The 22,740-nt window shown below is 50.3% G+C and overlaps 1 protein-coding gene across 2 annotated transcripts; it reads right to left on the reverse strand.

The window, feature by feature from the left end:
• Positions 1–1,102: 1,102 nt before the first annotated feature.
• On the reverse strand, positions 1,103–21,005 carry LOC127054186 (2-hydroxyacylsphingosine 1-beta-galactosyltransferase-like). 2 transcript variants are annotated; one of them, XM_050960177.1, is made up of 7 exons: positions 20,868–21,005; positions 11,264–11,306; positions 8,468–9,312; positions 3,899–4,038; positions 3,711–3,787; positions 3,028–3,247; positions 1,103–2,014 (listed from the first exon to the last, which is right to left on the reverse strand). In XM_050960177.1, the coding sequence occupies exons 3-7, from the start codon at positions 9,308–9,310 to the stop codon at positions 1,699–1,701; spliced, it is 1,596 nt and encodes a 531-aa protein (XP_050816134.1). In that variant the 5' UTR covers positions 9,311–9,312; positions 11,264–11,306; positions 20,868–21,005; the 3' UTR covers positions 1,103–1,698. The 2 variants fall into 2 exon arrangements, with proteins under 2 accessions (XP_050816134.1, XP_050816135.1); XM_050960178.1 differs by lacking the exon at positions 20,868–21,005 and having other exon boundaries at positions 11,264–11,680.
• Positions 21,006–22,740: the final 1,735 nt, after the last annotated feature.

Genomic DNA, 22,740 nt, shown 5'->3' on the forward strand with positions numbered 1-22,740 from the left:
TAACCGAGAGGGGGCACAGATGCCCTCCAGTTTGCCCTCTAGATTTGTCCTAGAGAGCAGAGGACACCAGCTGACCATCTCTTCTCCATCATCCCAGTGATGTCAAGAAGGTGTAAGGGAGGGGCTAGAATTTGGCCTGTTGTACACAGGGTGATTACTCGTGCCTCATAGGAAGCTGAGCAGCACTGGAAGGACATGAAGCTTGACACGAGTCTGAGCCAGCTAAAATCCAAGCAAGCGCCAAGTGCCCCTACCCATTCATCAGTGGAGCCCGGTTCCAATACAGGACACTCAGGACAGCAATCTAGGTGCTGTCCCACAGATATACTCAGATAAGGACAGACTGGGATGGGCCCAGGAAACACAGCAGAACAATTGGCAGAGGGGGGATAACGGGCCAGCTATTGCAAGACCTGTGACAGGCTTGGCCAAGCTGCCAGCGCAGAAACATTCATGCTGGTTCCAAGGCATTGCCGAGTGCATTTTCCATACAGTTGCAGGTAGATTGTAAGACTAGAGCACAACTTGGCTCCCAAGCGCACAGCTCAGGTGGCTGCAGGCACTTGGTCCTTGGCGTTACCTCCATACCACGCCCTCAGGGTGGGGAACAGGCAGGCCCAGTCACATCAGAGGCTTGGTTTCCTTTATGAAGAGTATTGTTACCTTTAAAAAGCACTGGCTTTAAGGCCACTGGGCTTGCCCTTGAGCCATATTGAGCTAGCTGCTCTCTCACAGGATTCTCCTCCCCCTGCAGACTGGAGCTCCTGCCTCCATCTCTGTGCTCTGCATCTTCCTCAGTCATCCCCACATCAAGCATGTGCGACTGACCTCACAGACCACAAGGCCTCGCAAATAGGGGAGGATGGGAGCATTGCCTGAAAACCCAGTGGAGGAGTGTGCAACATGGCAGGGAGGGAAGAGTTGGCTGAGGAGCGAGGCAGGACGTGCAGAGACGTGTGGGGAGGCAGCAGGGGCTTGTACAGCAGCGGGAGAGACCCCCAATTGTGCTGGCTCTGAGTAAGATCCGACTAAAGCTACAGCTGCCTCTGCCTTGAAGGAGGTGCTCCTCACACAGACCAAACACCACTGCTCAGGGGAAAGAAGACAGTTTATTAAAAAATAAGTTAGCACAAACACAGCCTAGAGCACAGAGCACCAAGGGAAGCAGTCAGAACATCTGCCCAAGAAATTTAAAACAAAGACTGAATTTTAAACTACCTTTAGGGTGCCCTCCCCTGGTCAAAGTCTGCTGCCCCGCTGCATCTGAAGGAGTCCTGAATTCCCAGGGCCTTGCTAATGGAGCCAGGGAGAAACGGTGACTACCCCAGACAAAGCGCCACTCCTGCCCCCTATGCCTCACCGCAGACCCTAGCAAGCGAGAAAGGTAACACCAGCATCTAAACCATCGCGCATAAATAAAGGGAGCAATCCCACATCCCTCCCTGGAAACCTACCTACTCGTGTCCCGCCTCAACACTCCCACAGTCCTGGCCAAATGCATCCATCCACGCCTTGATCCATGTCCCCACCCATGCGTGCTGTACACAGAGGCACACACTGGCCTTTGCGCCGCTTTCCCCCTCTTCCCAGCCATACAAGCAGCAACCAGATCACTGGAGAAGCTTGAGTCTCTACGTGCTCCTGGGCGGTGTGTGCGCTCGCACTGGAGTCTGTTTCGCGCCCTGAGCACACTGCGTACTATTGCGCCTTCTTCCCCTCCGTGAGATGGCCATTCAGACAGTTGCCGTTCAAATGCATGGGGCTGGCACTCTTTCCCCGGTACCACACAATGGCTTTGTACAGGGCATAGGCAACACAGGCCAGACAGAGAAGGAAGAGAGCAAGGATATCCAGGCAGAAGTACTCGTAGAAAGAGAGGTCGTAGACGGCTGGGCGAAGGTACGACGCCCCGTCATGGCGGAGGATGTACTCCAGCCAGTACACCGTGCGGTTCAGAGCGTGCATAGGCGTGTCTCGGTGCAGGGCTGAGATCTGCTTGGCTGCTTTATTGTAGCTGCAAGAGGGGAAGCGAAAAAAAGTAAAAAAGTCAGCCGCTGTTATTTCACAGTCAGTCACTTCTCTGGGTAGAACAGCCCCTTCTGACTCACAACGGGCCTGAAGCCTACAAGGAACCAAGCAGCCTCATCTCTCACCTCTCATGAGCAGGCTCTAGATCTGTTCCCCAGGTCCGTACAATCACCATCACTGATAGTTTTACTCCTGTTAGCCCTGCAGAGCCGATGCAGCTATGGCCATGCCAGCCAGAGTCTGTTCTACCTCACACATCATTAGCGGAGCAGTCAGCTAAATTCTAGTGACATAATCTTTGTAACAGGCATCACTGTCAGAGGCTTGAAGGACCCAGCTGGATTCTCACATCCTAGGGGGAGCAGGCAGGTGGCAGAGGTCCTTTTCTGACTCTGGGCCTGATCCTGCATAGTGCCAAGCACCCTGACATCAACAGCAGTTGAAAGTACTTAGTAATTTACGGGAGCGGGCACATGACAGCACTTCATACACAGGATCCTGCCAAGTCCTCTCAGGAACATTCTAGCCAGTATCACCCAGAAGTCACTTGCTGGCCCAAGGGTCTTAAAAAGCCGGTGAAGAATAGTATCTAGTAGATACAAGCCCTAGCACTGTCTGTGCTTACTAGTCTCTGCATAAAGGTAGTTTGGGCACGACCAAGCAGATTGCAAGGTGAGGACTTAGGTGGACCCAATAACATGCTGCTATTGAGAAGGGAGGAGTTTTGAGCAGCAGCATCTCAGGGAGCATTCCAAGGGAAACCCAAATAAAACCAGATCAGTTTCCCCTTCACCATAAAGACGGGCAGAGATGTGGTTTTGGCTGCTGCCGGCATCAGTCTTAAAAATCAGAAGGCATTGGAGGGTCCAGGCAAGTGAGCGACGCACCTGGTGGAACCACTGCTTGAGCCAATTATTATAGGCTTCCAAAAGGAGGATGCAACCAACTGTTCATCTGCTCCCCTTTAACTCAACAGCTCCATCACTCAGAGAGTCTCACCTGGGGTTGGAGAGAACGGTGACTATGGCCTGGTAAAGGTCCTCTTCGCTTACTCGGCTCCAGTCCATGAGAATTCCCATCCCTTTTGCCTGAACTCTTGTCATGATGTCAAACTGGTCCCCATAGAAAGGGAACCCCACAACTGGCACCCCGTGATAAATTGCTTCGAATATGCCATTCATCCCGCAGTGGCTGACAAAGGCTTTCACGTTGGAGTGACCTACAGAGAAGCAAGAAATGGTGACCCCCCTGCAGATGCCCCAGTTTGCTCAGGCCTGCTCCATACTAACACTTACTGTACCCGTACAGTCTGGGAGAAACAGGGCATGTCTTGGGGATAGGAGGAGGATGTAGAACCCTGAAGGACCCCACCATCTCCTGCCATGACACTAGGCTGACCAGACAGCAAGTATGAAAAATCAGGACAGAGGGTCGGGGGTAATAGGTGCCAATATAAGACAAAGCCCCAAATATTGGGACTATCCCTATAAAAATCAGGCATCTGGTCACCTTACATGACATTGAGCTGGTCAGACCCTGAGGAGCAGAGGTTAGTTTCACTAGATAAGGAAGCGATTGCTTTCTGATCGGACATGCTCTGGATGACACACACTACAGTGGCATTTTCTTTGCTCTGGTTATGAGCAAAACCCTGAATTACGGTATTTCTCTCCCTGTCTTACCAAGCAGGTCGTTCTGGGGCAACCACTCCATCATCAGCGTATTCTCACCCAGGTTATTTGGCTTCTGACCAAAGTATCTGCCAGAAAAAACAGAGAAGGGAAACCAAGAGAAACAGACTGAGCTGGAATCACCCTTGGAAACGCAATTCCCCATCAAACTATATCCAGAGATAAAGGCTCCCCCTCACCTCCACACGACCCTTTGAGGAAGGCGTGCAAATGCCCCAGCCATCTTCTCCACCAAGCCGCTCGGGAGCGCTCGGATCCCAATGCCAAAGGAAACAACGACAACACCAGCATCCGCAGCTTCCACCCAGTGGCGAAGGCCCTGCAGGTAAACACACACAACTGTGCCTCACAGCCTGTCCTCCAGAGGGCTTGGATACTCTACCACTACCATGGGAAAGCCTCTCTGTAGAGGGGGAAGCTTCACCCATTAGTACCTGTAGAACTTCAGCTTTCATGGACACAGTCTGACTATAAAGAACGCCTTCGCCACTGAACCTGGCACAAGGTGATCTCACTGAGCTGGCAAACGGTTCTAGAGTGTTTTCAGATCATAGCTTTGCCAGGCAAGAGCAAAGTTACCTGCGCTCTGGTCAGCCTCTCAGCTGGTGTTGGGAACTATCAAGAGAGCCAGTTTCATGATGCTGCTTTGGAAAGCTCTGAGCAGCAGGAGCGGGGACTTGGGTCACTAACCAGTGAGGAGGACCCCAAAAATACAGGCCCAGGCCTGGATAGAAGTGGAGACTTGTCCTTTTCTAGAAACCAGGCAGGTCTGGAAGGGATGTGAGGAGAATTGGGCACCTTCTCCATCCCAGCATCAGAAAGGAGCTCTTGAAGCAGGGCCGAGGGACAGCACTTGACAAACCCCAGCAACGCCCCTCTCCCAGCAGCTGGCAGTGGCTGCGGATCTCAGGGGTCTCATTAGGATTTTGCTGATGGGACGTGCCCATCCTTGTCTTTAGTTAGTACCCACCGCTGGCTAATTGATTTAATCCTTCAGGCCCAGATCCTCAAAAGGTATTTAGTCTCCTAATCGCCACTAGTTTTGAGGCTCTGGGCCCCAGTTACTAGGTGTAGGCAGTGGTGCTGGAACTACAGGTGCTGCCGCACCCCTGGCTTGACATAATAATAACAAACACCAAATACACGATTTTCATCATTGGCACCCCCACTATAAAAATTCTCCCAGCACTCCTGGGTGTAGGTAGGTTTTCCAGGCTGCCAAAAGGCTCTGTGGGCACACATGCATGCACACACCCCTGACTCTCTTTAGCAAAGGGAATTTAGCCAGCTGGCTCATTATGGAGCTGCAGTAGCAAACAAAGGGAACCAGTTTTCCCTTATCAGCTCCCAATTCTTGGACTGATCCCAATTTTTATCTCCACCTCCTTGACCCCTCAGGTTTCCCATGACTCTTCTCCTAACATAGGAGGATTTCAGGGGAAGATTTTCAAAACTACTTCAAGGAAGGGGATGTCCAATTCCCATCAAGCACCTTTGAAAACTCTTTCTCTAACCTCCAACTTCCTTAAAAACAAATGTTAACAAGGCCTTAGTTAATATGTGCAGGGAAATTTTTTCTTCCTCTTCCAGTTTTCAAAAAAACCAAAAGAATGGAGTATGAGGGAAGATTCAAGGTGGGAAAAAGCAACTTCATCTAGAAACTGCAAATCTTGCATTTGCCCTCAAAAAGGCCTACTGTCAGAGTATGATGTGTCAGCAAGTGAAAGGGTCTATTCCAGAGTTATTCTCACACAGTATCTGACCCTTTAAGACCCCTGGCAAGTGCTGATTGGGTTTTTAACCCTTTCTTGACAGCATGGGTCATTCTGTGAGCAAGAAGGTCAGAGATTAAATTAAATGATTGGAGATTCTCTTGAATGTCAAGGAAAGGTTTTCTTCTGGAGGTGCAACTGTCTGCAAAACCTATATTTTTCAAGAAACAGGAAATTCTGGTGCCCTACCTCTACTTGTGCTACATTGATGACATCTTCATCATATGGACCCACGGAAAGGAGGCCCTTGAAGAATTCCACCTGGATTTCAACAATTTTCACCCCATCATCAACCTCAGCCTGAACCAGTCCACATAAAGAGATCCACTTCCTGGACACTACAGTGCAAGTAAGTGACAGTCACATAAGCACCACCCTATATCGGAAACCTACTGACCGCTATACTTACCTACATGCCTCCAGCTTCCATCCAGGAGCCATCACACAATCCACCCACTCACCAAGATTGTCCTTTAACACAAATACTAATCCACATTTCCAGCACAGACCACAAACTCTCAGCTACCTGAGGGGGGAAGGATAGCTCAGGGGTTTGAGCATTGGCCTGCTAAACCCAGGGTTGAGAGTTCAATCCTTGATGGGGCCATTTAGGGATCTGGGGCAAAAATCTGTCTGGAGATTGGCCCTGCTTTAAGCAGGGGGGTGGACTAGATGACCTCCTGAGGTCCCTTCCATCCCTGATAGTCTATGATTCTACCTTAAATACAATAAGGATATAAAGAACCAGAGCTACTGGACTTGCTTCCATACTGGGACATCAGGGTTTGGGCCCCAGCTCAAAATGGAAATATCTTGTCTACAAATGCCTTCCTCTCCCCATCCCTAGCATCCTACAACCCAAATACAAAACAGCTGAACCACCAACCATCTCACTTCTTAACCCTCTGAGGACAGCATCTCACAGCCAGTATTCCAATACAGGCCAAGTCTTGCAAGATGCTGGGCATATGGCTGATCCAGAATAGAATGTTTAAGCACACCAGTAATCCCACGGAAGGCAATTGGACACCTCATATTTAAAGGTAAGCATGTGCTTAAGCGCTTTGCTGGATTTGGCTCAGCACCTGGCAGGATTGGCCCCAGGCCTCATCCACCTTCTGATATATACGTGGGGTGTTCCGGACTGTATCTGTAGCCTCCTCACATTACTCAGGCACCATGAGGAAAGGTGGTTACCCACAGGAGCAGAGTCAAGGATAGTTGTGGAACTTTTATTCCAAAGTTCTCAACTTAAAAAAGAGTGTTGCACCCAGAGCTGAAAGTAAGCTGGTGCGCCATACCGGGGTGTTCAAGCTTCCCCAGCCAGCAATTTAAAGGGCCAGAGGCTCCCAGCAGCAGCTGGAGCCCCAGGCCCTTTAAATTGCCACCAGAGCCCCGCTGCTGGAGCCCTGGGGTAGTGGCAGCAGGGTTCCAGGGGTTATTTAAAGGGCCGGGGCTCCTGCTGCATCTACTGCCCTGGGCCCTTTAAATAGCCACCAGAGCCCCACCGCCGCTACCCCAGGGATCTGGGGCTATTTAAAGGGCCGGGGCAGTAGAAGCAGAGGAGTCCTGGGCCCTTTAAATAGCCCCTGGAGCAGCAGCGGCAGCCATGGGCTCCAGCAGCAGTTTAAAGGGCCCAGGGCAGTAGCAGCGGCCGACCCTTGGGGCCTTTAAACTGCTGCTGGAGCTCCCAGCTGCTGCTGCTACTCTGGCAGGGGAGGGCACTTACCAGTACAGGGTGGGCTGAGACTGGCACTGACCCCCCACCATCCCTGCCCCTTCCGCCCGAGGCCCCACTCCTTCCGGGGGCCAGAGCTGGCCCCAACCCAGCCCCGTACTGGTAAAGTCCCTATTTCTACTTTCACCCTCGGTTGCACCTAACATTCTACCACTCACGATTTCATTGATATTTATCAACAATCTTAACCACGCCTGTCATCGAGGCTGGCATTTTGTCTCAGTTTCAATCCATTGGCTGGGCGTGGGGACCCTCCTGGCAAGCCAGGCCACCTTAGCCTGTTCTCGCTGAAGATTTCCAGCACTCCTCCAAGTAGCAGAGCTCCACCAGGGGTAGCAGCTATGGGACCTCTAGTGTAGTCAGGGCTCCTGACACTCAATTCCAATTGCAGGGAAGTGTCACATCTGTACAACCCCATGGAAGAGAACAGGATTAACACAGGGGAAACTGAGGAGCAAAGTCTGGCCTCCAGAATCTAGTACTGGTGATGCTACATAGGAACAGCCATTCTGGATCAGACCCATCGCCCATCTAGCCCAGCATCTTCCAACGGTAGCTGGTGACATATGCTTCAGAGGAAATGAACAGAACAGGGCAATTTCAAGTGATCCATCATCTGTCACCGAATCCCCACTATCTGCAGGGCTGGCAGCTGTGGGAGGGGAGAAACTCCTTTTAACTTGTAAACGGAGCAGATTCAATATGGGATCAGAGCGAGAATAAGCAGGAAGCCCGGGCAAAGTTTTTATTTTAAATAGGTAACTTATGGAGGTTGGGAGATTGAGGGAACAGGATTAAAAAGGAAAACCTGGGGAAGCTTCAAAGACAGGTGAAGCAATAGGACAACAGAGAGGAGACTGCTCAGTTCAAAGCCCCAAAGCCGTCAATACTGGGCTTTTCCCAGGTTGGTATAGGGACTATCATTGCCAGTGCAGAACTCCCCAGCACTGTCAGATGGAGGCAGTGTTACAGGCTCCCAACATGGGATGGGGGACTCAAAACTGCATTCCACCTCCCCCTCACCCCCAATACACACACTTGTGAACCGCAGAGAGTTACCGTACAGGTTTCACAGCCTGTGGCACAATTTGTGAAGCTCAGGGGTGCTGATCAGGGAAGAGACACCCTGGATTGATCTCTGATCACAGCCCTTAGATGCCCTGGCCAGGACCAGAAAAGTTAACCTCAGAACTCTAAAGCCAGCAGCCCCTGTAAGCAGCCCCTCCTCCTGTACTTACCACAGGAAGGGGCTTTTCAGGCTCAGCGAGGATTCCCCCAGTGAAAATGACATGGGGGAGCGTGGGCCTGGGAAAGTCTAATACCACATCATTGCACAGGAAGAAGAGGCTGGTCCCATAGACAAGCTCCAGCATGGACTTCTGCGGCTCCACCCCGTGTTTCTGCATGAGGCGGTCGAACTTGGGCAGGATGACCAGCTTGGTGGCGATACGAGTGATCACGTAGACCAGGAGATTCCAAGTCCGGCCCACCAGCCCCATCCTGTCCGTCATCAGGGAGTTGAATTCAGGGACATAGGCGATGGGGGAAGTGGCGCCGATCTCAGCCGGGTACCAGAAGCCGGTGGAGATCACGGCGTATTTGACGCCAAGGAGGTGGGCCAGAATGAAGCCACACATCTCGTTGGGGTCTACCAAGAACAAGTCAAAGCCCTCACCCTGGAGCTGCCGCAGGAGGGCTGCATCCCCCAGCACTAGATCACAGTTTTCCAAGTACTTTTCCAGAAAGGAGAAGATCTCCAGGGAGGTCTTCTTCCCCTGGAAGACACGCTTTATCTTCTCCTGCACCCAGGCATCCGCACTCTCCATGCTGAATATCCCCCTGTATGTTTGCACTCGGAGACCTGGCAGGAAGGGCTCGGATTCCCGACCTTCATGGAGGAGAAGCGTGGTGTTGTGACCCCGGTCGTTCAGTGCCTCTGCCACCCGCATGAAGACCCGGAGGTGGCTGTCGAAGATGATGGTGGGCATCACCAGCACTTTGGCACCATGGCAACAGTCCAGACTGAAAGTGGCTGCCATGAGGAGGACAGCAATGGGGTGCGGCGGGAGCCTCATCTCCATCGCTGCAGAGAGAGAAACGGGCAGTTACTGACCGACTTGTGCTGTAGGCCCTAGACAGTGTCTCTGTGGGCTGTGGAGAAGGGAAGGTGCCCTGTGTGGTCACCACCTACTGATGGAGACTTTCCACAGGCAGGGTCACATGTTTAATACGACTCAGGCTTCTCCATGCATCATTTTCCCCTCTTCCTCCTCATCTGTCTCTGTGTTCTGTAGTTTCCCCACAAGGAGGTCCTAAGTGGATTTCCCCTGCCTCTTCTCCCACCACTACTTTTTAAAGCCTGGGGCTGCTCTGGAAAAGCAGCACTTTCCCTCACAGCAGACCAGCTCCCTGGGTGTGTCCGATAAGTCTTTACCGCTGTTTACACATGGGCAGAGCCAGTGCAGCTTGGTAAGGAAGCTGGATTCTATCCCTGCTTATGTACCTACAGCAGGCCTGTTTACGAAGCTCCAATCTGTGATGTCCGCGCAAGCCTGCTGAAAGGACAGCAGGCTCAGAGAGGCTGCACCGACAGCACAGTTAGGCCTGCAACTCCTTTATTACTGGTGATGGGGCACATGACAGAAAGCACTCGGCTCTCCCCTCAGATCCAGGTTACATGTTGCAGGGGCGGCGAGTACTACTCAATCGAACAAGGCTGAGACAGAACAAGTGTTCAGCCTGGTTCCCAGAGAGGAGCTGCACTCTTGAAGGAGAGAGCACTAAGCAGTGAGATCCCAACTGTGGCGATGGTGCAAGATTGTGGCCTGACCAGACCTGCTCACGAGGCAACTGGGCCTCAGCACAGTTTGAACATCTGAGGAGCCACACAGCAGCTTCTCCTGTGGCCATAGGAACACCAAAAGAGGGTGTACAGGATTGTACAGCTGGCTGGAGGAAGGGGAAAGCCAGATGTGGACGGAGCAGCAGAAGGGGCCCACAGGACTTGCAAGGGTGGGAGGATTCACAAAGCCATGACAGCAATACAGCATTCCTAAAGACACCCCCCTTCCCCAGGGAACGCCTTCATATTGCTACATAATTCCCCATAGGAAGCAAAGTTCAGCACAGCGCCACTGCACAAATCCAGGGGCATCATCACATCACTGGAAACCAATGTGCCTCAAAACACGAGGCCTTGGCCAGAGCTCCCGTTCTGGGAAAGCGGACCCTATCTGGGAACGTTCATAAGCAAGTAACTGTCCTGAGGCAGATCCAGCACAGAGGCTTGGGAGGAACGGGCCCTCAGAGATGTTACAAACAGAATAGAAATGATGGAATTTTTGACTGTTTAGATTCCTGCCCTCATTCACACCCACCAAACTCCATGGAAATCGGTGGAGCTGCAGTGTCGTGACAGAGCAGAAGTTGGCCTAAGATCTTATCCAGGCCTCACATACTAACTTGATCAACCCCCTCTCTCCTTCCCCTCTACCCCCAAAAGAGGCAAACAAACAAGCCCCTGCTAAATGCAACTCTGGTGCTGCCTAATAAGGATGTGTGCTGAAAGGGGAATTCAGCCCAGAGAGGTGAAGGGGATGTGGGGATGGGAAATTCTCTTGCCAGTGTTCCCTGGCCAACTTCCGTCAGCAACACATAACTACAGCCTATTTCAGAGAGCCTCGGCACCTGCTTTCCAGGACCCTTCCCTGGCACCATGCCACACAGATGCAAGTGGGGGGCGGGAATTATCATGACTCCACTCTGGAAAGCGTGAGGGGAGGGGAGCAGAGGTGGGGGAGACAGCTGTGGTGACTGCACTGGGGAAAATTAAATGTTTGCTTGGAGGAGGGGGAAGGAAGAGGATTAGGTTGGGAGTGGGGCTCACACCAGGTCCACACAGCGGGGAAAGTGCAGATACTGAAAGGGACCTTGGACAGGCACACGGTAAAGGCAGAGGATGGGGGTTGCACCACGGAGCTCTGCAAGAGTCTGAAAGGAGACGTCCCCACACCACATTCTACTCCCCCGCTTACCTGCGTCTTACTGAATGAAAGGGGCTCTTCTGTCCTGGCAGAGCTGCAGAAAAGAGAACAATTGACAGTCAGCAAAATGACAGGGCAGCCTCCCCTCACCCAGGAAATGAAGCCAGCCTGATCCTCAACTCATTGGGCTACAGCTTCACATCCAGAGCCCCGATTCCCCTAGGGAACACCGGAGGAAAGAGAATTGGTCTGCCAAGGAGTCAGGTCAATTTTGCCAAGTCAGAGCAAGGCTCCTTCCAGCTTGCCACGTGGAAGAGAATATACAAGCACTGGGGATACTTTTTGGGAAGACTCTGCAGACGCTAGGGTTGGGGAGGAAGGTTTGATTAGAGGGGAGGGTGTGTGAATGTGAGCTTGCGGAGCCTGGGCTGGACAAGCGTCTTGGAGAACATGCAGGGAGGTCTGGGAGAGGGGGTGGGTTTTCTGAGGGTGTGTATGGGGATAACAGGTCAGAAGGGGAGTATAACTTGAGGAGGAGACTTGAGTGATGAGAGTTGCCATGTAAATCAAGGAAATGAAGATATGGTTTTTTAGACACATTGATACTCTTCTGTCTGCCTTGTCTCCTGAGATAGCTTTGTAAGGCAGGGACAAACAACCTTGTACAGCCCCGAGTACAAGGGAGCCCTGATCTCTGGGCGACCTAAATAAATAAGCTTTTGGTGTGTCAGAGCAGGGGGCTGTTGCTGACCCAGGGGCCTTGCAGGTGGTGCTGGTGTCCCCTCTTTGGGGGATCAATCCCTAGCAATGGAGGGAGCTGCCTCCAGACCCAGGACTCTGCCATCTCTCCACAGGCCCTTCAGCAAGGCATGATGGGATCTACGGGAATCCTCCCCTTCTCCTTGAGTCAGCCACATGTGTTTCCACCAGCTGGATACTCTTCCACCCCCCTCACAACTGACTCAACTCTGCCCTGCCAAAACTCCGCACTCCCCAGGTGCTCCAGGACAGGCTCTGGTTGGGAACTGGCTGCAGCCCACAGTGCAAGCAGGACTAGGTTTAGAACATGAAGAAAGAGGCATGTCTTAGTCCAGGCTTCCTGCAAACTGCATCTATGGAACCCCTTCTATCTGTACCATGCACGTCACCACAGCATCCGAGCACCTGACAACCAGTCCTGCGGCTGGGATCATGGCTGCAGGTACCGCCCCACCCCAATCCTCGCTCTGCAGGCTGGGTGGTCATATTTGACAAGTTCAGCGCTGGGAGCCTGGGGTGGAGGTGTCAGAGGGGAGGGGTCTGGTGGGGGGTGGGAAAGAGAGCCTAGCCCCTTTTTGGACTGATGAGCTGGATGCTCTACAGCAAAGGGTCAGGGGGAGGATATGGGAAAGGGTCACATACCACTGTCTCCCCAGTTCAGGTCTCTTCTCCCGGTCCAGTTATGTTTGCCCCATACACCCCTTTATTTTCCCTCCACTCCTCTCTCCTAGCCTAGCCCTCTCCAGGCCCAGATCCCACACACACCCAGCTCAGGCAATCCCTTCCCCTTCTACAAGACTAAGACACCTCACCAGCTTAGTCCCATCCTGCCCCCTTCCAGCACCCCACTGGCCCTGGAGATGCAGGAGTAGAGGGACCGTAGCTAGCCCTGCTAATCCAGATTAACCCCACTCCAGCCTGGATTCCGATCCGGCCTGCTGCCTGCAGGGACTTCTGGTGGAGCAGCTGCCCGCCCCCTAGGGGCAGCCAGGTGTATCGCAGCCATTGGAGCTGCAAGGAGTTCCCTTGCAGATGGTACTGCACCGTGCACACTAGAACCATTACAGATGAGAGCTGTGTGGCTCGAAAGCTTGTCTCTATCACCATCGGAAGCTGCTCTAATTAAAAAAAAAACAGTACCTCACCTTCCTTGTCTTTCAGTCTATAGTGAGGCTAGCACCTGGGGGCACTATTGAGGGACCCAACGCATCAGTCCAGGTCTGTACTGTACCTAGGCCAGTAATAACAGATTCCAACCGGGAATGCAAGGGAAAAGGAGGAGGCCGCTGTGGCTTCATGAGAGATTGCTTTCAATAAGATAATTAAAACAAATCTATACAGGAAACAGGAAAAAAAACCCATATAAAACACCCTGCTAAGCCTTGCGGGAAAAAAAGGCAAAAAACCCGAATGAGTTAGAGCACCAAAATGAGTAATACGAAGAGCTCACCATTCATAGTAACTGGGAGGAATTCTTTGGCCTATGTTATGCATCAGTCTAGACAGCCTTCTTGGTCCCTTCTGGCTGTAAGATCTTTTAATCTATAATACTGTCAATACCTGTCCTGCCTCCCTATATGAGGTTACAGGTGGAAGAGAGTACTTCTCAGTGTATAGGATAATAACCAAAACCCCATACCCTAAGATGATAAACTGTAAAATCTGAACCACACAGATTGACAAATTAACCCCCCACCCCCCACACAACAGGTCACAATGTAAAACTGCTTTTGTTTCTTCATGGAATTTTACCACCTCAGGACTAAGCCTTGTTGCGTACCTGGGATACCAGCAACATTCCAACACCAAATCAACTGGTTGCTCCAGGGATATGTAGGAAAATCTCTCTCATCATTGTTATTGTACTGACCTGATTGGAAGCATCACTTGGAGCATACAAGATCCATCTTGTATGAAGCACTGAAAATGTGTTTGACCATCAAGTTTATACTAGACAGCTCAGATAGAGTATTGGGGGGCGGGGGGAGGCCACAGCAGAGATTAGAAGATTAAACCCAGCTGTGTCAAAGATAAAGGCAGCAGGAGAGGTTGCCCAGAGGTCAGATTTTTACTGGGAGTAGAAACTATTACCAGGAGGTTTTGTTTACCTCTCCATTTTCCTATATTTGCTAAATCTGACCATTAGGCTTTGTCTACACAGGAAAATTATAGCAATTTATCTTAATTAATTTAGAAACTGTCAGTCAGTGTGTCCATGAAAGGGGGCTGCACCATCTTATTTCATTCTAATATTGGTTTAGCTCGAATTAAAAAATTTAAAGGAACAAGTTAATCTAGACATGGGCATATTATTACATTTGAGACACTTCCCCCTCCCCCCCCCCCGCCTCTCCCAGTGTGAAGAAATCCATAAAATCATAGGACAGAAGGGACCCCCAATAGGTCATCTAGTCCAGTCCCCTACACTGAGGAAGGACTACGTATTATCTAGACCATCTGTGACAGGTGTTTGTCTAACCTGTTCTTAAAAACCTCCAATGATGGAGATTCAACCACCTCCCTAGGTAATTTGTTCCAGTGCTTAACTGCTCCGACAGGAAGTTTTTCCTAATGTCCAACCTAAATCTCCCTTGCTGCACTTTAAGTCCATTACTTCTTGTCCGGTCCTCAGTGGATAAGGAGAACAATTTTTCTCCCTCCTCTTTATAACAACCTTTTCTGTACTTGCCCACCCTCCCTAAGTCTTCTCTTCTCCAGGCTAAACAAACCCAATTGTTTCCAACCTGTTTTCTAGACCTTTAATCATTTTTATTTCTCTCCTCTGAACTTTCTCCAATTTGTCCCCATCTTTCCCAAAATGTAAGGTCCACAACTGAACATAGTACTCCAGTTGAAACCTTATCAATGCTGAGTAGAGTGGAAGAATTACTTCTCGTGTCTTTCTGTCTCACAACACTCCCGCTGATGCATCCCAGAATGAGGATCAAATTGAGAACCTGTTTTGGTCAGCCAAGATTTTACTAAGCCTTTTGAAGTGCAGCTCTGCACCAAGAGAATGGAGAAAAGGAACAGCCTATCCAAGAATAAGCAGAAAAGTGAACTACAAAGCAAAATAAAGCCCCTTTAGATTTTTGATACAGAACAAGTTTTTTTCTGGCTGCTTTCATATCAGGTTTTGGCTTCTTTGTTACAGTGCAGAGATTCCAAGAAAGACTAGAGAATTTGGCCATGCCAGTTCTCACCAAGTGAGGGGAAGCACATGGGCAGACAGATTGCTTCATTGGCATTGAAGCCTGTTGGCCGAGTTCATGTTTCTGACACTTGGTCGGGAGGAGAGCTCTTAGGAGAAGATTCCCTACACCCATTCCCTCTAAAAGTAGTGTTGGGAAAAGAGCCTCTCGACTCTAGTTCTCCAGAGGGCTCTATAGCAAATAGAAGAAATTCTAGAGACTTTATATACCAGATCTGTCTGAGGTTTGACAAATACACCCAGAAGAATATTTCACACACCAGATGTAGACTTGAGCCCTTTCCTCCTTAAAAAAAAAATAAAAAGTTTCCCCTCAATGCATTTACCTATAAAGGCTTCAGAAGAGCAGAATTCCTAAATGCAGAAAGTGGGAGTCCATTCCTTTCTTTCTCCAGAGCGCATGGGATGTGACCCTTTAAATATTCCACCCGCCCATGCACTTTAATGTCTAGTTCCTCAGCACCAGGAATCCCTTGTGCTCTGTGTGGACGAAAGGCATTGAAGCATTTCTCTCTGCTGCAGCCTGCTGTCTTTCCAACTCTTCCCCAGAGCAGGAAGGTATAGATCTCCCCTTTTGGTTTCCTTATTTAAATGGTGAGCCGAGTGATGCAGCACAGCTGTAGCTCATCTGAAGCCAGAAGGAAAGAGAGGACTTGTCTCAAGGATGCCAGAGGCTCTTACCTGGGTGGTAAATTAGTGTTTGCTTCTTCTCCCTAGTTTGATCCAGAAAGAGTGACTGCAGCTGCTTTCAACAGCTTGCTAATAACAGGCTGCGGCTACTGGACCGGTTGTCGTGTAGCAGCTCCCTTAAGAAAGCCACAAGTGCGGCTACCATGAGTTTGCAGAAACTGAAGCAATATGGGTAATTCTGCTGTATAACAGGCAAAAGGATAATATTTCACTTCTAGTAAAAAGCCTCCAGGACAAAATACCGTACGGAGCACATTCTCAGGCAGGAAAGACTAACCAATGCTCACTTTTTGAACAAATGTTTTGATATTTCGGTGGACTTCATCACCACTGGTTCCAGGCCATCGTTTTACAAGGCTGACTTAGTCACCCAGTCAGTGACACTACCTTTACGAGATTCTTGTGTGAGACTCGAACCCATGCCCCTGTAGCATTCTGCACAAACCATTCCAGCAAAGGTCTATAGCAAAGCAAGGCTAGATTTACCCAAGCAGCAGGGTGAGAGATTTTAAACACAAAACTGTCACAGATATAGTCATTTTCTTATGCATAACAGAAAAAAAATGAAGTACTAGAGAGAATCTCTAACTGTCTAACACAATATTCCAGAAGGTCACTCTGTGTGTCATTCTAAAGCCTAAAATGTCTGTAGAACCAATGTGAAGGGATGGAAGCAACTACAAGCATGGTCGAAAGTTCTTTTTATTCAGAATATGACCAGTTTCAATCATCACTGGATTTCACAGTCTACCACCATCCAATTTTCAGGTTCTCATCCGCTTTTACTTGACAAATTACATGCATGTGGTGTACAGGCTAGCTACAGTAAGGCATGTGTGTACCTAGACCATTATGATATCAGAGATAAGTCAACCATTCACCACCCTTCCTCTCGACAGCTAATTTGCATGCAACAGTGTCACCGGCTGTATGAGGGATAGTGCCACACTCGTGCACCCAACTGCAATCTGCACAAGTCTCACAGCACACACCCCTAGATACAAATCAACAGCCACCCATTCCCCACCACAACCAGCATACACAACTCCAAACACATAAGGCCCTTAACTGCAGCACACATCCTTATTTGCCACCCACACAAATCCACACAACTCTCCCAGCACAACACACACACACACACACACACACACACACACATCACTCCGAAGCCTAGAATGCCCATAGAGTCAGTGTGAGGCAATGGAAACTGCTACAAGCATGGTTGACAGCAATTTAGAGTATCATCAGGTTTAATCATAGCAGGGATTTGCAGTCTGATACTGTCCAGTTTTAAATGCTCAGACATTTTTAGCTTTTTCTTTTTTAAAAAAAAAGAACAACACATGACTTTACAAATTACACCTGGCTTTGGGATACTAGTAGGTCACAAACAAACAAGAAAGGGGTTAAATGACCAATCAGCTGAGATACTGGACTCAGAGACAAAAAGGTCTAGAAAGACAGGAAGGGACAAAAGCCTTGAAAACTCACCTCTTGATAGAGAGCAAGTTAATAGAATACTTGGAGGTTCACACATCCAAGGAACAGGCTCAGCTGAAATGTATGCTAGGATAGTAAAGGTGTTCAAGAACTTAAATTATTGGATTACTAACAATATTTCTTTTTAGAATCCATAAAGAACTAAGGAGATACCAGTGTCCAGCTTCAGCAAAGGAAAGAAGCAATCCTACCAATTACTGCCCTGTAATTACAGCTTCTTTCTGTAGTAACACAGTGTATTTAAAAAAAGTAATTAAACATCCTACAAGGTTATGAAACCATAAGTAGGAGGCACTGAGGATTTATAAAGAATAATACTTGCCAGACAAGCTTGATTGCTCAGCAGAACATTACAACATTAGGGCAGCAGTAGATATAGCTGAATTTTAGTAAAGTAGTTAATACTGTATCTCAGAAAGGCTTATTCAAATTAGCTCACCAGTCTTGAAAACTGGCTGAACTACCATAAACAAAGGTTAATGAGAAATAGTCTGAAAAGGGAGCCACTGTCCAGGGGATATCCTATGGATGATAAATCCTAATCTTATTTAGCAGAGCTGAGTCAATTACAGAAGAATGTTGGTGAAGATCTGTTGAAATTCTTAGAATCATAGAATATCAGGATTGGAAGGGACCTCAGGAGGTCTCTAATCCAAGCTCCTGCTCAAAACAGGACCAAACCCCAACTAAATCATCCCTGCCAGGGCTTTGTCAAACCAGGCCTTAAAAACCTCTAAAGAAGGAGATTCCACCACCTCCCTAGGTAACCCATTCCAGTGCTTCACCACCCTCCTAGTGAAAAAGGTTTTCCTAATAGCCAACCTAAACCTCCCCCACTGCAACTTGAGACCATTACTCCTTGTTCTGTCATCTGCTACCACTGAAAACAGTCTAGATCAGGGTCGGTGCAACCATTTAGGCGACCTAGGCGGTCGCATAGGGCGCTAGGATTTGGGGTTGCCATTTTCTTTGGCAGGGACTGCGGCAGCCCGATCTTTGGCCACCCCGGTCGCCACTGGCATTTAGGCAGAGGGAGCTGGGGCAGAGGAGCATGGGGAGGGCCGCCTGCAGCAAGTAAGGGAGGGGTGTGGCATGCAGGGGAACTCCCTACCCCACCTCACCCCTGCCCCGCCTCCTCGAGCACGCCGTGGCTGCTTCACTTCTCCCGTCTCCCAGGCTTGCGGTGCCTATGCTGATTGGCGCCGCAAGCCTGGGAGGCGGGAGAAGTGAAGCAGCCATGTCGTGCTTGGGGAGGAGGTGAAGCAGGGGTGAGCTGGGGTCGGTGGGGGGTGCCTCAGGGAGGAGGGTGGGAGCTGCTGTGGGGGGCTCAGGGTGGAGGCTCAGGGATAGGGGACAGCGCAAGGTAGAAGTTTCACCTAAGGCGCGAAACATCCTTGCACCGGCCCTGGCCTAGATCCATCCTCTTTGGAACCCCCTTTCAAGTAGCTGAGAAGAATGAGGGGGGATTTGACAGCTGCTTTCTTCTGAAGACTAAATAATCCCAGTTCCCTCAGCATCTCCTCATAAATCATGTGCTACAGCCCCTTAATGCTTTTTGTTGCCCTCCGCTGGACTCCCCAATTTTTCCACATCCTCCTTCCAGCGTGGGGCCCAAAACTGGACACGGTACTCCAGATGAGACCTCACCGATGCCAAATAGAGGGGAATGATCACATCCCTCAATCTGCTGGCAATGCCCCTACTTATACAGCCCAAAATGCCATTAGCCTTCTTGGCAACAAGGGCACACTGTAGACTCATATATCCAGCTTCTCATCCACTGTAACCCCTAGGTCCTTTTCTGCAGAACTGCTGCCTAGCCATTTGGTCCCTAGTCTGTAGCAGTGCATGGGATTCTTCCATTCTACGTGCAGGACTGTGCACTTGAACTTCATCAGATTTCTTTTGGCCCAATCTTCTAATTTGTCTAGGTCTCTCTGTATTCTATCCCTACCCTCCAGCACATCTGCCACTCCTCCCAGTTTAGTGTCATCTGCAAACTTGCTGATAGTGCAGTCCACGCCATCCTCCTGATCATCAATGAAGATACTGAACAATAGCCCCTGAGGCTCCGCTTGATATCGCCTGCCAACTAGACATGAAGCCATTGATCACTATGGTCCATGCATGGGTTTGGGTCCTGCAAAGACTCATGCATATGTTTAGTTCCACTGAAGTTAATGAGACTACTCCCAGGTATAAATCTTTGCAGACTCAAGGTCTAGATGAGTTTCAGTCTGAATGTTAGCAGTATTTTTCTGGTTACTTTTTACTACTATTAATGTACAGGATGTTAAATTTAGTGCACGAGTATTTGTCACAAGAGAGTCTCATTGGGACATTCATAAGCGATGCCAAACACCACAACAAAGGTTGTGAATTTTAGAATTAAATTCACAACTAAAGTTTACACACAGCTAGTTAGGCAAGGAGTCCACACAGAGAAGAGAAACAACTCTGCCTACTTTATCCCTCTAGGTTCTTAGACCACACCCAGCTCCACACTATCTGAGTAACTATTTATATAACCAGCCAAGAGTGAGAACATTTCTAATCATATATTTGATTATAAACCCAGCACTTCACACCAAGAAGAATTAATTGAAGAAGTTGGTGAATAATCTTGATTAGCCAGTTTGAGAATTTCACAACACCTCTGCAGAAAGACTTGCAAACTGAAAACAGGGCCAAGTTTACCAAGTTATTCAGCAGGAATTTGCCCAGATTTATTTTAACATCTTGATTAACACAGAGGAGGCAGTCACCAGCAGGAAAGGAGACATTTGCAGATGAAACAAAAGGCCAAATCCCCCTTCCGCGCACTAGCAGGCAAAGAGATGAGGATAGGGAGCTGCTTCCGCCCGTCTGCAGCAGCAGGGTAAGATTCCAGGCTAAGGCTTGTAAAACAGGACCAGCTACTGTACTGGCTGGTTCACTGCAGTAGCCAAAGAGCACAGCTTGCCAGGTAAGGGTAGCGTGTATGTGGAGGTCCCGTTTCCCGGGCAATGCTGCCAACACTGGGAACACCACTGGCTGAATTACTTTACATGGGCTCCGAGGAGCGCGAGCCGTTCGTAAATTCAGCTGTAGCTTATCCAGCTCACACCTCGCCCACGTGCTCCGAGCTGGCTGCTACCCTCCAGCCCGCTCCAGGAGCTGGGCTTCCCTTCCAACACCTGGGGCGCTCGGAGGTCCCGTCCAGAGCCGGGGCGATCCCAGCCCTGGGGCTGAGATTAGCCAGGCGGTCGGATCACGGACCCCGCTTTGATGGGCTGGGGGGCGCTCCCTTGCTGCGGCCGGGGTGACGGAGAGAGGGTGCGGGCTGGAGCCCACTAGCCTGTTCGGACCCCCGGGAGGCTGGCGCAGAGCGAGGCACAGGGTGACCGGGCCGGGGGGGGCGGGAACTAGAGACGGAGAAACTGCCCCCCAACACCGGCCCAGAGAGAACAGCCCCTCGGCCCGGCCACACACCAGCCCGCAGCGCCTCTCACCCACCTGTGCGTCTCCAAAGGCGGCCGCCTCCCTCCACCCAGCCGCGGCAGGTGCGCAGCGCTGCGGCGGCTACTACTAGCATTGGCCTCCCCCTCCGGCCCCTTTCAGCCCGGCCGGCGGGCACAGGCGGAGCCCGCCTCTCAGCCCACACGCCCGGCTCCCATTGGCAAGCGGAGCGGCTCGGCGTCCCCGCGCCCCGGAATCCCCGCACACCGCCCTGCCGCAGGCCCCCAGCTGGCACTCTCCCGCCCTCTGGCCCCGCTACGGGGCGGCCAGGGATGCAGGGCCGGCGGGGTCAGGCGGGACGGGTCTGGGAGGTGGCACCTGCCTCAGCGCCTCGGGCACTAGCTCGGCAGGAACAGGGAGCCAGGCGCAGCCCCTAGGGCCAGGGGTGTGTTACGATCGCCCAGCGCCTGCACCCCCTGAAAGAGAAGGGCAGGTCTTGCGCAGCCCTTTGCCCAACAGGAGGAAACGGCCGCGTTGGAGTTTAGGCTTTAATCATGTGCTGGGCGCGCAGCTACACAGAGCAGCACCCCGCTGGAGATGGAGTCTGGCGCTAGCTCTGGCCATGGGGCGGGGATTCGGGGTAGGGCTCCACTAGGGGCCCCGCGTGGTAGAGTTGACCCTTGCTCTACTTAGGCCAGTCCTGCAGCCGCCCAACCGCATAGCTCCAGAATTAGGGACAGCCAATAAAGATTTTTCAAATGGAACTGGTCTCTGCACCCCAGAAAACCAGGGCAAAGCTAGGAACTACATGCACTACACTGTACAAAACTTAGACAGCCTACTTCCTTCTGTAAACCCATGTGCTCCTGAAGGGGGTGTGGCTCAATTTCTAGGTGCACTGAACAAGACTCCTGTGGCACGTTATAGACTAACATGTTTTGGAGCATGAGCTTTCGTGGGTGAATACCCACTTCATCAGATGCATGTAGTGGAAATTTCCAGGGGCAGGTGTGTATATATAAACAAGCTAGAGATAAGGAGGTTAGTTTGATCAGGGAGGATAGGCCCTGTTCCAGCAGTTGAGGTGTGAAAACCAAGGGAGGAGAAACTAGTTTTGTAGTTGGCAAGCCATTCCCAGTCTCTGTTTAATTTTGAGCTGATGGTGTCAAATTTGCAGATGAACTGAAGCTCAGCAGTTTCTCTTTGAAGTCTGGTCCTGAAGTTTTTTTGCTGCAGGATGGCCACTTTAAGGTCTGTTATAGGGTGGCCAGGGAGCTTGAAGTATTCTCTAGGAATGGCAATGTACAAAAACCTGTAAGAGAACACTTCAACCTCCCTGGCCACCCTATAGCAGACCTTAAGGTGGCCATCCTGCAGCAAAAAAACTTCAGGACCAGACTTCAAAGAGAAACTGCTGAGCTTCAGTTCATCTGCAAATTTGACACCATCAGCTCAGGATTAAACAGAGACTGGGAATGGCTTGCCAACTACAAAACTAGTTTCTCCTCCCTTGGTTTTCACACCTCAACTGCTAGAACAGGGCCCATCCTCCCTGATCAAACTAACCTCCTTATCTCTAGCTTGTTTATATATACACACCTGCCCCTGGAAATTTCCACTACATGCATTTGACGAAGTATGTATTCACCTAAGAAAGCTCATGCTCCAAAACATGTTAGTCTATAACGTGCCACAGCATTCTTTGTTGCTTTTACAGATCCAGACTAACACGGCTACCCCTCTGATACTGAACAAGACTGATCGCAACATGCAGGCCTTGCCTATACTGGAGAGTTGCAGCACTGGTAGTGGCTTTACAGCGCTGCAACTTACTCCCCGTGCACACTGCCAAGGCACATACGGCGCTTTATCTCCCTGGCTACAGCGCTGGTTGTACTCCACATGAATGAGAGGAATAAAGAGAACAGCA

The sequence above is a fragment of the Gopherus flavomarginatus genome, chromosome 6, assembly GCF_025201925.1.
Source record: "Gopherus flavomarginatus isolate rGopFla2 chromosome 6, rGopFla2.mat.asm, whole genome shotgun sequence".
NCBI lineage: Eukaryota > Metazoa > Chordata > Testudines > Testudinidae > Gopherus > Gopherus flavomarginatus.

What these genes read in the sequence shown, in the direction of transcription:
- LOC127054186 (XM_050960177.1), bottom strand. Translation starts at nt 9,310, where the DNA reads ATGGAGATGAGGCTCCCGCCGCACCCCATTGCTGTCCTCCTCATGGCA. An exon ending in CTGAAAAGCCCCTTCCTGTG is followed by an intron (nt 4,039 to 8,467) that starts GTAAGTACAGGA and finishes GTTTACCTGCAG; the next exon opens with GGCCTTCGCCACTGGGTGGA. An exon ending in GCCCCAGAACGACCTGCTTG is followed by an intron (nt 3,248 to 3,710) that starts GTAAGACAGGGA and finishes GCTTCTCTGTAG; the next exon opens with GTCACTCCAACGTGAAAGCC.